The sequence below is a fragment of the Mandrillus leucophaeus genome, unplaced genomic scaffold, assembly GCF_000951045.1.
Source record: "Mandrillus leucophaeus isolate KB7577 unplaced genomic scaffold, Mleu.le_1.0 Scaffold175, whole genome shotgun sequence".
NCBI lineage: Eukaryota > Metazoa > Chordata > Mammalia > Primates > Cercopithecidae > Mandrillus > Mandrillus leucophaeus.
The window spans coordinates 1005503-1022833 of record NW_012101754.1 but is presented as its reverse complement, the minus strand read 5'-3'; the positions used below and the strand labels follow the sequence as shown (position 1 = coordinate 1022833).

Sequence of the window (17331 nt, the reverse complement as noted above, 5' to 3'; positions counted from 1 at the left end):
AGGAGCCACATCTTACCAGCAGGGCACTGTCAGGCAACAGGATATACCCATGGGAGTCCTTGCAGGACTTCATGAGGATGAACTCATATAATTGGGGATTATTTTTTCTTGGGATAACACAGCCCATATGCACAGAGATGAGATCCACACTGCACAGATGTTGAGGCTTTTCTGGCTTAGAAGAAGTCACACGCCCAACAGGAGCCAAAATCTTTCCCGATGATTCCGTAAGCATAGCTTTCAGGAAACCCACAAGGGACAAGACTGTTGGCAGAGTTATGACACTTGTGAAATCCAAAAGCATGATGTTCCCATCAGCTGCTTATAGTTCAATTCATCATCTCTTCCAAGGTAGTAGAAACTTATCAATCATAAGTCATCATGACCATGAACAATGTTGCTTGGTAACACTGAAACGTACCATCTTCATCTGTTGCCAGGGAACCAGAGCTAGGAGTTTAACAGAGTGGTGGACTCTCTTGCAGCAGGGTGAAGGCTCTTGTTAGCCTCTTGGCCACACTGCTTCTAACGTGTTCTCCAACACATTCAAGATCCTCCACCTTTACTGTCTTCCATCCAGCTAAGGCACCTTCGTCTCTCACCAGGGCTCATCTCCTAACATCCAGATTCACCTACTAACCAACAAACACACATAGTCCTTGGAGCAATCCATACTCAACCTGACAACCAGAAGTGCTTTTTAAAATACTGTGATCACGTTTAAGCTCTGTTTAAGCCCTTCCTTTGGTTTCCTGTCACCTTTGGAGTAAAGCCCCAAGTTATCAACATGTTTACAAAACACATCACACTCCTTTCCCTTTGGTTTTCTAATCTGCAACCACACAGGGTTTTTCTCTAGTCCTCAAATGTTCCTGGCACACATCACACACTCTTTTCTCCCACACAGCTGAGCACAAGCTGCTCTCTGACTGCACCCCACTTCCCCTACCTAGCCAACTTCCATGTATCCTATTACTATCAAGTATTGTTGTGAGGTGTAGTTAATACTTGTAAAGCACATAGTCTGCATTACTTAGTTGTTATCCAGATATGAAGGCATTAGAGAAGCCTTTCTTAGTCTTCAGCCTATGTTAAATCCCCCTGTTATGTATATTCCCATTGAATCAAGTCTCTTTTCAGATCACTCAGCTCCTTTTCATTCCTTTCTCAATGTCCTCCCTTCACGCTCAACAATAAGCTCCAGGAGAGCAAATGCTCTGTGTTCACCACTGAATCTCTAGTGCTGGCAAACAGTAGATGCTCAATGAATATTTGTTTATTAATGAAGAAATAAATAATTACTCCAGTTTAAACCATGTATAATTTGGAGGATCCATATGAAAATATCTTATTAGAAACTGAAAAGAATCTAAAGCCAAAAATGACTGATTACTGATAAATCATTTTGAGAGCCATTGACCTAAAGATGAAAGTGAAAGATATTGAGATTACTCCAAAGCAACAAATAGGCAGCAAAAACATTCAAAAGCCATTCCTGGCCAGGCTCCGTGACTCACACCTGTAATTCCAGCTCTTTGGGAGGCCAAGGCAAGAGAATCCCTTGAGCCCAGGAGCTCAAGACCAGCCTGGGCCACTTAGTAAGAGCCCCCCCATCTCTACAAAAAATAAATAGCCAGCTGTGGTGGTACGTGCCTGTAGTCCCATATACTCAGTAGGTTAAGGCCAGAGGATTGCTTGAGCCTAGGAGTTTGAGGTTTCAGCGAGCTATGCTTCCACCACTGCACTCCAGCCTGGGTGACAGAATGAGACTCTGTCTCAAAAAGAAAAAAAAGAAAGAAAAGAAAACAACATTGGTAACAAGAGCAGAGACATGTAGATGGCACTTTTGAGGGGTCAAGCAAGCTTTTTATACACGTATATGTATATATGCATACATACATATTGCTATGAGAATTAAATTAGTTAATATATGTCATGTCCTTAACAAACAAAGAGAGTAAAACCTACATAGGTATTTCTTGTAACTAATACCAGTGAATAGAGGATTTACCCTAAGAATAATATTGACATATTGTGAAAACACTTTGGTGTCACTCTAGGGAAAACTGTGACATAAGGAGCAATCTGTGAACTAAACATCAGAGCTGAAATTCTGGGCCTGCCACATTTTAGTTATGGGATGTTAACTTCTCCAATATCACTCAATTTTTCATTTATGAAAGAAAAAATAGTAGAAACAATCTCTTAGAGTGGCTGCCATGACAATGGCGTAAGATAAACCACCCAGCACAACAGATATTTTATGAATTTATGCCCAGTATTCCATTATTGGAAAGCTAAGCATGTGGGAGTTATTTATATCCTACTGCTCAAGGTCATCACCAAGGTCTGACTGCAAAAATTCAAAAAATTCTAACCTCAGGCATAAACAGGTTAAAAGGGCTTTTCCCCTCAACTCACAGAGAAAGGAAAGAAGAAAGTATTTTTGTCAAGTTTCAAATGTCTTATCATTGGTTAGAGAGAGAACAGGCATATAGATGATTGATATAGACAGATAGATAGATAGATAGATAGATAGATAGATAGATAGATAGATAGATAGATAGATAATGATGGATGGATGGTGCCTCAGCCTTCCAGTAAGACACACATTCTACTAACCATTAGTTATTTTACCTGATCCTGTCCCTCATCCCACCCTCCACCATCCAATAGGACCTATGTAACAAGCCTACATATGTACCCCTGAATTTAAAATAAAAGTCAGAAAAGACACACACTCTGTTTGTTTCCCCCAATAATAGTGCCCACTGCCTCAAAATAATTATCTTAAAGGGATATAATTATTTTCTTGTAATGTGATTCCATGTCCACCTCCCTTCATTGATACTGGAAACGTGGAAATATCTGTAATTCACATGCACCAACCTCAGCGATATGAATTTTTTCAGGAATGCAATACAAGAATAATGTTGACCCACATTCCTGGCCATGGAGGTGCTCAGATCAGCACTCTACTCCCAGGACTCTCAGTTTTGCAGGTTACCTTTGCTCACTACCCTCTATCTGCCTCACTCATTCTCTAGACAGTTTATTAATGCCAGTGAGCTCTTCTTTGGGTACGAGAGGCATCATGGAATCTGAGCATACACCGCTTGTGATTTTTAAGTGTAATCTTACTCCATTTTTTCAAGTTTGTGGGTGATACTATACTTTCTCCTACCAGTGTTTATAAATAAAGTAATGAAAATCATGTTAAAATGCTGACCTGCCCCAAAACCTTTCACTGTCATAAAGTATCCTAGTACTTAGATGCAATGATCTTTTATTGATAGTGTACTGCGTACTTTCACATACCTGCTAAATCAAGAGTTCGGGGAAATAAAGGTCATTACAAACCTAATTGTATATTGCTTTTAGGTTCAATGGTATATTGCTTTCTGTTTATCTTATTTTTAACAGCAACTGAAAAAGCAAGAGTCAGTAGAATAAGAAAGGCAGGTAAAGCATGCAGGTAGCATACAGCTGTGAGAAAGGTTACTACCTCCACAGACCACACCATCGAGGTCTTCACAGCGGCGATCATCACACTCACAAGTCTTGCCATACACCCGGCGATCTCCTGGAGGGTAGCAGGTGCATTTGCCACATTCACATTTACCTGGAAAGTATAAAGAAAGTGCACACTTATGAGGAGAGTCCCAGAATCACTAAGGCTTTCAAGGAGGCAAGCACATTATTAAACCCAAATCTCCTAGAACAGTTCTAGTCTGTGCCTGAGAATAGTTACACAAATACACATTTCCAACTTCAAAAAGAAATTCTGTGGTGGTCTGGAGTGGAAGTGGCAGTCGCTGTCTCAGAAGTCATTCACATTTGCTATTCTCTAATTTTTGTTTCATTCATTTTTACATAAATCCATTATAAAACTCTCTGGCTATGTCATATACAACTTAGCTTGATGATTCCTTGAACATAACATAATACATTATATATACTGACATAATTTAGCATAATGTGGTCATTTTAAAAGGTTTTAATCTTGGATCTAACTACTCCATGAGAAAAAAAAGTATTCACAGGTATGTTTCAATGTGCTGTTTTAGTGATTATTTGTAATCAGTTTTATAGTTCTTAGAACTTATTTTAGCACAGAACATATGTCAAAGCACATAATCTAAATATCTTTATTATCCTCATCTTAAAATTTAAAATTATAAATATTTTTGCAATGAATTTGGTTCATAGTTTGGGAACCCCTTAACTAGTCCCATTATGCTGAGTTTCGTCATGATTTCTTGAGTGGTAACTATGTGTAAAACACTATAATTCCCCGCATGACATCATTTCATTTTCCAGTACCACACATTGACTAGAACCATTTTACTAAACAGGAAATCAAGACGTATAGAGGCCAAGTAACTTTCCAATGGTGAATCAGCTAGGAAGAAATAGATTCAAAATTTACATCCATTCTCATTAACCTCAAAGTTTGTGCAACTAACCATTAAACCACATTGCATCTTAATGTACACCTAATGCAGCACCAGAAGGCTATATGAGAAAGTAAATTTCTTTTGTTTGAGGAATCGCTACTGGTTTGCCAGAAATTCACTTGGGTGGCAGTGCTCTGAGACATCTGTTACTCTCTGTCATTAGCCCAACCATCATAATTACACACCCACTGAAATAATCACAAGATGCTTCAGGGCTGACCTTGCAATGTTGTTAGTCACTCTGTTGCTGAACTTGTATCTTGTTAAAGAAATTCTGAGTTGTGGATGATGGGAGAAAGAAAAATTAGTATCTAGGATCATATAATTTCAGAGCTGTAATTAAAGATAATCTAATGTAATGATTCATAATATTTTCTAGCTGACATGATGGGGTCACGATCCCTTTGAGAATCTGGTGAGAGACATGGCAATACAGTGTTGTGCTGGCTGACCTTCGACTAATCTCTACTTGGAGGTAGTTCCAAGTTCAGCAGGAGGCAGGGGGTTCCCTCCTTCAATGATACTCCCTCTTCCTATACCCTGGCAGCCAGAACAGGGACACATTAGACACCCTTGGTCAGGGCTTTGATTCTTGAGGGTGAAAGCAAAGGCACAGTGTCCGTGGGCAACATGGGAAGTGCAACAGCATAGCAATGTCTGGGAGCCATGAAGCTCAGCATGCAGTGGCTGACATTCAGAAGTGATGGCAGCAGGAACTGGTCCTTGGCAGTGACTTTCTTCCCCAGGTTGCTGCAGGAGCTAATTGTTCAAAGTTGCATTCGGAGTCTAAAGCCTTCTAATAAAATCTTTTTTATCCCTTTTAATGAAGTTGGTTTCTTTGTTTGCAATCAAGAACCATAACTGGCAGAACACAGATCTATCCCTGGAAAGATATACCAATACACACTTTTTAGGTAAAATTTCAGAAGGATCCATGACTTCCTTCAATTTATTTAATAGATGAGGAAACTCAAGCATGGTGGGGCTAAATGATTTTCCCAAGGCCAACTCTCTATCTATTAGTAGTGTTGGTTTTAGAACCTAGATTTTCTGAACTCCAGTCACCTTCCGATGTGCATAAATGCTCTAATATTTTTCATGGGTGGATGTGCAAATGATTCCAATAATGCAGGCTGTGGGGAGAGAGAAGCAAACTGTAGTACCATCAGCAGTGCGGTCTGGATATGGTGAACTGTTCTTTTGCAGACAGATGTGGGAAGCCATGATCATCAGTTGCATTATTCCTGAGCGGCAATGCATTCCAGTTACAGAGACAGAATCAGTTTCTACGTTTCAGGGCATACGTATTTATGGTGAAAAATTTATTCACATTTTAAGGCATATAGTAATTTTCCTGAATATGCTTTATTGGCTTCTGTGCCTCTTCAGAAAAGATGAACTAAACACTGGCATATGTGTTCAGATTTCAACATTCCACTGTTTTCATTGCGGATAATTTCTGTCCTCTATTTTTGTGTAAAGTTATACAATAAAGTGTTAATATTCTGCATCAGCACATTTTCTTTCCTGATAAATTACAATCCACTATCTTTTTTAAATGTCAGAGAATATATTAACCAATGTCCAATTCTTTTTTCACCATGTATCTATTGGAGTTTTAAAATGACTAATATTAAGGCAACTATGAGATGAATTAACTTTTTGCATGTAATCCTAATATAGTTTATAAGATGCAGTGGCTTCTGACAAAAATCAAAAATAATGCATTAGGATGGGCACAAAAAATAGAATAAGACGTACTGTTTGGTAGCACAATAGGGTGACTACAGTCAGTAATAACAATTGCATATTTTAAAATAACTTACAAAGTGTAACTGATTTGTAACTCAAAAGGATAAATGCTTGAGAGGGTAACCCATTCTCCATGGTGTACTTATTTCAAATTTCATCCTTTGTCAAAACATTTCATATCTCCCACACATACATACACCTACTATATATCCACAAAATTTTTTAAAAATTTAAAAATTAAAATATAATACATTAGGAAAGGCTAATTTATTGCAGACAGAGAGGTTAAAAAAAAAAAAGAGTAAATTCTTCATGCACTCCATATTTTTTTGTTTTTTTAGAGACAGAGTCTTGCTCTGTCACCCAGGTTGGAGTGCAGTGGCGTGATCTCAGCTCACTGCCTCCTGGGTTCAAGCGATTCTCCTGCCTCAGCCTCCTGAGCAGCTGGGACTACAGGCACACGCCACCGTGCCCAGCTAATTTTTGTAAGTTTATTATTTTGCTGCCTCAGTTCACAGCTTCTATTTAGCCACTACCATGAATCACTACCAATTTTGTTTCAGTCATTATCGTATACCTATCAGGTATATTTCCAATCATTCTTCAAGGTCCAAAGAAAACTTCAACAAATCTGTGACACTGACACCCTCTGACTCACACACCTTCACGAATTCAATAAAGTCAACTATGTTTCTTACGTGTCCTCATATTTTTTTTTTTTTTTTGGTAGAGTCTCACTCTGTCACCCATGCTGGAGTGCGGTGAGTGCAGTGTTGCAATCTTGGGTCACTGCAACCTCCGTCTCCTGGATTCAAGCAATTCTCTTGCCTCATTCTCCAGAGTAGCTCGGATTGCAAGCATGCACCACCACGCCCAGCTGAGTTTTTTTTTTTCTATTTTTAGTAGAGACAGGGTTACACCATGTTGGCCAAGCTAGTTTCGAACTCCTGGCCTCAAGCAATCCACCTGCCTTGGCCTCCCAAAGTGCTGAGATCACAGGTGTGAGCCACTATGCCCAGTCATCATAATGTTTTGAATCAATATTTATTGAACACATGCATTAAACAATAATCATATATAAATACTATAGAAATATTCACACAATACATGAGCATTAATGGTAGAAATTGAATCTGAAATAGTATATCTCTCCCAGAATAGGTATTCATTTTCAATTGCCTGAATACCTTCATTTGTGTTTTCCATGGTTAGATCAATTAAATATGTCCCATGACAAACTCATCATCTGTATTCACAAACCTACTCCTCTTCTTGGGTCTTTTGTGAAATTTCACATAATCCACTTTCATAAAACATACATATGATTATGTAATTCCCTTGCATAAATCCCTCTGATGGCCCCACGTAACCTTCAAAGCAAAGGCTAGATTCTTCAACAGAGTTTTCCACATAAGGTCCAACTTACCTTTCCAAGCATATATCCAGGAATTATTGTGCACTCATGTTCAGAGAGATTATGTTCCCTATTTCTTCCCTCTGTGGTGCTCACCGCCATTTTCTCTGTAAAGTCCTACTCAGTGTCCCATAGCCAGCTCAAATCTAATCTCTCTGAAACCTTCCTTGCCATCCCTGGTTGGTTACCTGGAAGAACTGTCACCTCTCTGATCCCACAGCCCTTTGTCTTTACCCCTAGTAGAACACTGAATGCAAAGTTTAAACTAGATAAGCAAGTGCCTCAACCCAATCGTAAGTGATAAAATCACTATGGTCCAGACTAACAGTAAGATTTGTATCTTGTTAGCAGCCAACTAAGTTCTCCCTTAATGTAGTAGAAGGACGCTGACATACATGTTTATTGACTTGATTTCAGATAAGAAATTGAGTCCAATCTTTTTGTTTACTAAATGATATTATTATTATTTCAGTGATTGTTTTACTGCTATGGAGATACAACTGTGGCTTCTGAAATCGATATCAAATTAATACTCTCATATATGAGAAAGAAGGATAATGGAAATCTGCCTTTCCAGCACTGTGCTATTTTATACAACATATTTAAAAGAAAATGTAAAAAAAGAGATACCCAAAGAAATAAAAATAAAGCAAGTAATTTGCAAGGAGACAATTCAGTAACAGACAGAAAGGAGCATAGAAGTAACTGTGTGAGAAGAAATTAATTCAGCCAATATCATCAATATCATCCCACCAAACTTATCTGAAATTTACTCTACACTGAGTCTGCCTCCTCTTATTAAGTTTTAATAAAGTAGATAATCTTTAGGCACATACAAAATCATTCCAATGATATCATTTCATAAAGAACTGCAATTTTTATGAATTATATTTTAAAGCTCATTATAAGCTATCAAAGAAGAATAATGAACTAAGGCAGATTTTTAGAAGTTCCGATCAAAATAGATTTTACTTAAAAATTCAAACAAGTTCAGACTCTGAACTTGTGTAAAATACAGACAAATTATAAGTCAAGATATAAGCACAATTTATAGCTCTATGTGCAGGTAATCATTTTAATATAAACTCATAATTTAAATCTCTTTAAATTTATATTTTCCCACAATCATTAAGATATAAGATTCAGATAAAGTGTCTATTTTCACCTTAGAATATGTTTTTTTCATAAGAACTAGATTAAAATGTGAAAACCTTGATTCACTTACTCCAAAATATTTTATATAAAATTCAACAAATATTTAAGAATTTGTTTTGTATGAAATGCATGATTAGATATGGGAGTGCATTGTTAAATAAAAGATATATATATGCCTCTAAAGTCTGCGATTCTATAGCATTTATCTCATTTTACTGCATATTGACTACCAAAAATGTGGAGGAATGATTGATTATATCACCAAAATTAAACCCTAAATATTTTGACCAGCATTACTAATTTCATAATAAAAAAATGCTACTAGTATGAAACTAAAAGATCACAATATATTTAATAATTGCTTTATAGAATATATAGACAGCTAAAATTTACTAGGACAGGATCTCATTCTAACCTTAAGCCCAATCTTCTATATAACTATCTCAAAATATTTAAAGTATTCATTAAAGAGGAAGCTTAACATTTTAGAATGTTATATATGTATTCTTGAATAGCATTTTGTATATTGAATATATTATATGTAAAACTAATTCTGGAAATAAAACTCTGCTCTTGGTTTATAAAATAGTTGCCACTTGAATATTTGTCTGAGGCCCTTCCAGACCTCACCTATAGACCACAGCACCCTCTCCCACTAGCAATGAACTGCCTTCAAAAATTATCTCAACATAATCCACATTATCTCATTCTTACCTTAAACCCAATCTTCTATACAGATATCTCAAAATCTTTAAAGTATTCATTAAACTGGAAGCTTAAAATTTTAGAATGCTATGTGTAATCTTGAATAGCATTTTAATGCTATTAGATTGAATATATTATATGAAAAAATAATTCTGGAAGTAAAAACTCTGCTCTGGGTTTATAAATCACTCAGCACTTGAATATTTGTCTGAAGTTCTTCCAGACCTCACCTATAGACCACAGCACCCCCTCTAACAATGAGCTGCCTTCAAAAATTATCTTGGCATAATCCATGAAAAATATATCACATTATTTTTTCTCTTTATATGGGTGGCATATATGAGAGATTAAACCTCAAAGGTAGCTAAAAAGAGAAGCAGGAGAATAAGGAGGAGGAGGAAAAGGAGGCTTAGCTAGAACTGCTTCATTCTAATAGGGGAACACCATGGTGGTGTGGTTGCTGGGAGGAGTAACATAGGAATGGTGCAAAACATAGATGAGTAAAAGATAGAAAGCACCTTGCGTTGCAAAAGCATAGCAGCAAAGCACAATTTAAAGCAAACTTCTCGAAAAGAAGCTTGCTGTTGTTCTCTTAACTCCAGTCTCATCTCAACCCAATCCAGTTATCTCAAGATGCCGCTATGTGACAAGGACTTCTTCAGCAACGTCTCCAATGACTCCAACCCAGTGCCCAATGCTCTGTACCATCTTATATAACCTCTCGGAAGCTTTTGAGAGTTGACCTGGCCCTTTTGGGAAACACTTTCTTCTATTACCTATTCATATCATATTCATAATCATATTCATAATCTATTATGATCTATAAATAGATCATATTCATAATCTATTATTAGATTATGAATTCCTCTTAGGCTATATTACTGGATTCTCATCTTTATACAAATATCTAAATCTCGGATTGACCCATGGCTCAGCCCTAAACCTTCTCTCCTCTATATTTTCCAAAATTTCCTGCTATCCCATGGATTAAACAACTGTCTTACATGATGAACACTGTCAAATATATCACAGGCCTAGAGTCATCCCTTGAGAAGACACTATTCTATAAAATTGCTTAAATAATAATGTCAATAGGTATATATAATAATCCTTTCAAAAGCTATCCAACATTATGTTTAACAGGGAATGATCTAAGTTAGAGATGGAAGATGCTTATAATAACCACTGCTATAGTTTAAGTGCAATTTAATAAAAATTAGACAAATAACATAATAAAGAGCCAAGATCATTATTAGCAGATGGTCTGTCTTTATGCCTAAGATTTTAAAAATTACGAATGCATTTAAAGTAATAAAACATTTTGGCAAGGTGTCTTGTGACAAAATTAACATACAGAAATGATAAAATTTTTATGTGCCAACACTAGCCCAACTTAATATAATGGAAAATTGTTTCATGTACAAAAATATCAGCAATGTAAAATAAATGAACTTATAAAACATTGCACTATAAAGTCATAGTGAGGGTCATAGGAGAAGACTTATAATTTTAAAAAGGACATACTTTCTTATTGAGTAAGAAAAGTGTCTGATTTTTTCCTGAATTAATAAATCAGTATTGTACCAATCAAACTCACTGAATATTTTCAAGTTGATGAAATGATTCTCAAATTTGTCTGAAATAACAAGTATGGTAATATTCAGGAATACTTTTAAAAATAGAGTCTGTGTGCATCTATGGAAGATAAGTGGAGAAATGTCACAACGGGTAAGTTGAACAATGTAAAATGACGCTTTTTCTAAGTTAAAAATACCCAGACATCACCAATTTTACATTATTAAACTAAATAAAATGTCCTCCAACTATAGTAAAGTGTTTTACTAGTGAAAAAGGAATAAAGAGGAAGAGAGAAAAAATGTTAAAGAAATGCACACACTTAATAATAATTGGTTGGTGCTGACAGTAAACATTTTAAAATCTTCCATTTGGATTAGGAATAAGAAAAAGATAAATTTCTCTTTTAGTTCTATTCAATATTGCACTAGGTGTCTTTGTTGGTAGAATACGGTAAGGATAAAAAGATGACATAAAGAATTGAAAGAAGGAAACAAAAATTACTTAACCAAAAACTGTGCATGTAGACAATGCAAAAACTACTAACAAATAATATGGATTATTAAGAGAGTATATTAGTTGCCCTATAGCAAACATATATACAAAAATAAATCACATATGTATATACAGCATTATACAAATGAAAACTGAGATTTAAATGTGAAGAAATACTGTATGTTTATTATTCAATATTGTTAAAATACCAAATGTCCCCTAATTGATCTATAGCTTCAATATAATTACAACCATAATCTTACCAGGATTTTTTAAAGCTTAAAAGCCAATTATAACATTTATACAGAAATGGAAAGCACCAATAACCAAAATACTTATGAACAAGAAAAAGGTAGAAATACCTTTTGAAATAGATATCAAGGCTTATTTTAAAGGCAGAGTAATTTTAAAAGTTGGATTTTGGTGGAGGTGGAGACCAAGTAGAATAGAATAGAGAATCCAGAAACAGCCCCTTGCATATATGAATACCGGATTAGAACAAGGTGACACTGAAAAGCAATAAAGGAAAGATGACCTTTCACATAAATGGTGCTAGAGTAAATAACTAAAAAAGAAAATATTAACCATTTGAATTATAATGAGGAGCTTTACTACATTAGAAAATAAGAGAGTGAAAAGGTGAGCCACAGAATGAGAGATGATATCAGTGACCCACATATCTGACAACTGTCTCATATCCAAACTATTTAAAGAAGTCTAACGACAACAACAACAACAACAACAAAAAATACATAAAATCCACTAAAGACATGGGCAGGAGATCTGAATGGGCACTTCAGAAAATGGGATTGTATGACCAGTAAATGTATAAAAATACACTCCTCCTCTTATTCATATGGGAAATACAAACTAAACCACAAAAAGATTCCATCACAAACCAATTAGCATAGCAAACATTTAAAAACTGACCCTAATAAGCATTGGCAATGGTTTGGAAATATCAGACAAGTCTTTTGCAGAGGGCGAGAATATAAATTGGTAGAATAGTTTGGGGATTGTTTGGCATTATCTAGTGAAATTGGCATGCATAATCTAAGAATCAGCAATTCAATTCTTGGTTAAGTTCCCTAGAGAAAAGCATACACATGTGAAACAGGGTATGTTCCAGAATAATCATAGCAACATTACGCTTAGCAACTTCAAAGGAGAAATGCCTGAAGTGTTCATCAATTGTGGAATACTTGCATATCAGCTATATTCTTAAATGAAACACTACAGTAATTAAAAGAAAGAATTGCAAATACATGCAACGTACTGCCTGAATCTTAAGAATATAATGTAGAGTGTGATAACTCAGTCATAAAACAATGCATGCTGTTTGATGAATTCCAAAAAAGTCAAATCTAACTATCATACTGTCTGGGAATATATACCTAGGTGGAAAACTTTAAAGAAAGTTTTGGAGGTGATTACTATGAACATGAGCATAAAGGTTATCTTTTTAGGCAGAGAGTATGCTGATTCCAGAGAAGTGAGAATGGAGCTTTTGGGATTCTGGCATTCTTCTATTTCTGAACCTGGGCATGTGATTACTTTATAATGATTCATAATGCTATAAATTTATGTTATATACTTTTCTGGGCATAATGGATTATTCAAAAAATAAGTTTGATAAAATTGGTGAGTCATGTTTCAAAAATATTCATCCCCTTCACTTAACTCCTTACAACTAAATACATTTCCAGGGGTTTCAACATTCAAATTTAGAAGTTTAAGTCATAAAACTAGACAAGAATATAGGTGAGAGTTTTCATAACAGTTGGGTGAGAAAAACTATTCTAAATATGACACCAAATTAGAAATATAAAGGACAACATTAATAAATTTGACCATAAAATATTCAATATTCAATTTCTATAGAGCAACAAATAACCTAAGACTAAAATATAAACGATAAATAAGGACAAAATATTTGTACAAATAATATAGACACTAAGAAAACATTACTACATGTATGATCTAAAGTAAAAACAACTAATAATAAATTGGCAAAAGAAAAATGAACCAAGGACGAAAATGGGTTCTTCACAATAGAAGTAATATGCATTGATCATTATGAATATGAAATTACTTTTATCTTTTAGTAAACACCATGGAAATTAACTGCTAACTTGAAATAATTACACTTTTTTTGGAAAGTTACCACGTTCATTGAAATATTTGAAACTTCTGAAATCTTTGTTACTAAATTTTACTTGATATAGCCTAGAAGAAATTCTCATTCACAGATTTTTTGGAATGTTATCCATAGGGTACTGCAAGATTTATATAAACAAAATACTATTATTTTAATACTAGAAAGACAAAGTCGAACTTTTCTTCTGCTTATAGGGTAAGTCAGTATAACTAAAGTGTAAGACAAAATGAAAAAGAGTAGCTTGTGACCTTTATAAAATGCAGATTGCCTCATTTGCATTATTACAAATAGAAAGATTAAAACTGTAGTAATTTCATTGGTTTACATCCTGATTAATTGCTGGAGTGCAGTTACAGTAGAAATAATCATTTAATTATTTCATAAAATCGGAGACTGTTAGACATAGAAGAGTAACGAAGGGTGATCAAGCCCAACTAGCCCCACAATTTACAGATGTGGAAAATGAAGTTCTGAGAGTGACGTAATACGTGATTTGCTCAAAATTATAGAGTGAACCAAAGATGTTTAGGTCATCCCTCAAGGTCAGAGGGTAAAAGAAGAAACGGAAAGGTCATCTGTTTTTCCACAATCACTTATTTAACTATTGTCTGTCTTATTTTTTAATAGGTAAAAATTCTTGGATGAGTCATATCTGGAAGCATTGCCTTATGGAAAGGTGTCAATTTCTGGTAGAGGTTAATTTTCTAAAACTGGTATAAGGTAAAGATTGTGAAATTGTGAAGTGTGACATTTGTTTTTCGAGCTATATTCCTCTTCCTCTTTTCTCTCCCTCTCTGCCTCTTCTTGATCCTCTCTCTACACCCTCCCTTTCCCATCTGAGTATTCTCTCCCAACACACACACACACACACACACACACACACACACACACACCCCACCTTCACTCCTTCCCTCTTTCTTCCAGGTTTTTCTTTTCTTCTTGAATTCCCCCTTTTTCATAATCTCAACCACAACCAATATCTCAAGCCTTAGACTTTGACATCTCCTTCCCTCACTTTCTTTGATTTTCTCCTTTTAAGGTCTAATTTCCACAGGACACAGGCTTCAAACCAGCAGGGACTAAGTTTCTAGATCTTAGATGGGGAGATAAGAAGACAAAGAAGACAGACACAGCCGCCCACTAACCTCATGGATTAACAATCAAGAGAGTCCTCAGATAACTAATTCAGGAAAGTCATTCTTTATTCAGGACCAATTACCTCTCTTCTGCATGACCACCAGTAACATTTTTGCACATTTGTGAAAGGATGAAAATCTGCAAAGTCAGAAGCCACAGGGTAGATGCCTGGACTTGAACTGCTAGTGTTAAAAATTGTAATAATCTCCAGAAACTATGACTGAATATGCGACACACACACACAGAGGCACATGCACACACATACACACACACATTTCATCCCTATATGGTCACATTTCAAGTGTTCAGCTGAAGAATACTAACTTCCTTCTAACTACCCCACATAGAGAATACACATGTTCTTGCTCAAGAATAGGTTCAGCAGGGCTCACAATCTTAAATGTCTGCATTACTTTGATCATTCCCCAGACACATTTTGACTATCAACTATGGGGTAAGTATCATGCTAGATATTGAGATACAAAAGAAAGATGTTTAAACACTTTTACTAGCAGGGGAAATGAAGATAAAATGCACACGCACACAGGGCCGGCAGGGTTAGAGAAAGTTTCTGGCAAAGATAATGTGGGGTTGAGCCTTAACGTGTTTGTTTAAGTGTCTAAAAGGGAAATACATTTTGTGGCACACATAACAATTAAAATCGTGGGCACTAACTTTTAACAGGTCTGGATTTTAATCTTGGCGCATACACAACTAAATGTGATTCCTTGGAAGAACAAGTTAAACCTCATTCATTGTGGCTGCATAATGGGAGTAAAAATAATACCCATAGCACAGGATGATTGTAAGGGCTAAATGTTGCAATGTGTACAAACTACACAGTACAAGGCTTGGCACATAGTAAGTGTTCAACAAATATTAGATATTATTATCATTATATTTTGATAAATAAAACACAGCTGGGAGGCTTGGAGTTCAATTACTCACATACAATTTGTTCACTTCCTTTTTCATTGTACTTTTCTGTGCAAACAAAAAATAAGTGTATTCCCCGACCCAGAATGAGATGATTTCAGGAGACCACTGTATCATCAAATGCACCTGCTGCGGTGGTAACAGCAGGCACACTCTCCATGACCTTATTTTTTTTTTTTCACTTTTTAAAATGATAAAAACCACACTTGCAGTACATGCTCAATAGTTGGGGAGTAATTAGAGGCTCACATAAAACAGAAAATAGATGAGCACTTTACTAACATAGTCCTTCTTTGCCTAAAATAATAGGTTTGCCATAGCAACCTGATTGCACTAGAAAAAGCGCCTGCCAAATGCATCCTAAGTTCCCTTGCAATTTCTATGAGAAGGAATTAAACACTTGAGAACTATAATATTCTGTACCATTTCAGCTAAGTACAAATATTTTTGTGAGAATAAAGTAATCTTCCTTCAGACATTTGAAAGTGAAGAGGCACCTTCACCTTCCATTTCAAAACAGGCAGTAAAACTTCTTATAATGCAAGCCACGTTGACATTACAGATCAATCGTTAGCCAAGAAAAAGTTGCTCATGACTTCAAAATACAGATAATTGTCGATTCTTCTATTTGTGTTTTCTTAGTACACAAGGATTAAAGTAATTAATCATGGACTATGTGAGGAACCAAGACATTTAAGCAAATGCTGTACTAATACAATTTTCTCTTCTCTGTCTTAGAGTGTCTAAAATTGAACATGGGAAGAGAAATACCAGGCCACACTCATCTCTAAAGGTTTTCTAAACTATGGAGCAAAATATCACAGAGGAGGTCATTTAGTACTCTAACAGATTATCTCGTTATTTGAACCTTAAGGTGGCTTCTACAACACCACCAAAAACTATTCAAGATTCACTTTTTTCTAACAAGAAGGCTATAAATTAGGCAGTAATATTATACTCACATACAAAAGTAACTTTGAAACTGAGTCAATGAATGACTGAGCTAGGATATGTAGAGCTGAAGTTCTTGACCAGTGTAGTCCACCATGAAGCAGCCTATGTAAATTAGAGTAAAAAATCTCCTTTTTTTCTAGCTGGCAAACCCCACTGATTGGTCATCGGGCAGTGCCCTGCTTCTGAAACAAGGCTATGGATTTCTGAATACGTAAGTCCTATGAAATACTGGCTGATCTTTGACATTGACTTTAATGATTTCATTCCAGATTGTAAACAAACACACTCAACTGTAATTCACCATAAAATTACTTTATGAGATAAATGCTGAAGGATACACACAGGCAATCAATGCCATTCACCAGTGAAAGAAAGTGTTGTTGTTGATATAATCAGATAAATGTTTCTATAGAAAGTGTTTCTCGGCCAGGTGCGGTGGCTTACGCCTGTAATCCTAGCACTTTTGGGAGTCTGAGGCAGTTGGATCACGAGGTCAGGACATGGAGACCATCCTGGCTAACATGGTGAAACCCCATCTCTACTAAAAATACAAAAAATTAGCTGGGCGTGGTGGCACGTGCCTGTAATCCCAG

General features: G+C 35.7%; 1 protein-coding gene across 4 annotated transcripts in view; it reads right to left on the bottom strand.

The window, feature by feature from the left end:
* The window catches only part of ITGBL1 (integrin, beta-like 1 (with EGF-like repeat domains)), a 280376-nt gene that overhangs the window by 21238 nt on the left and 241807 nt on the right, over positions 1-17331 (bottom strand). For all 4 annotated transcript variants that reach the window (XM_011977218.1, XM_011977217.1, XM_011977219.1 and 1 more), the window contains one exon: positions 3506-3622. In XM_011977218.1, coding sequence (XP_011832608.1) covers positions 3506-3622 — 117 coding nt within the window. The remainder of the gene's footprint in view (positions 1-3505; positions 3623-17331) is intronic.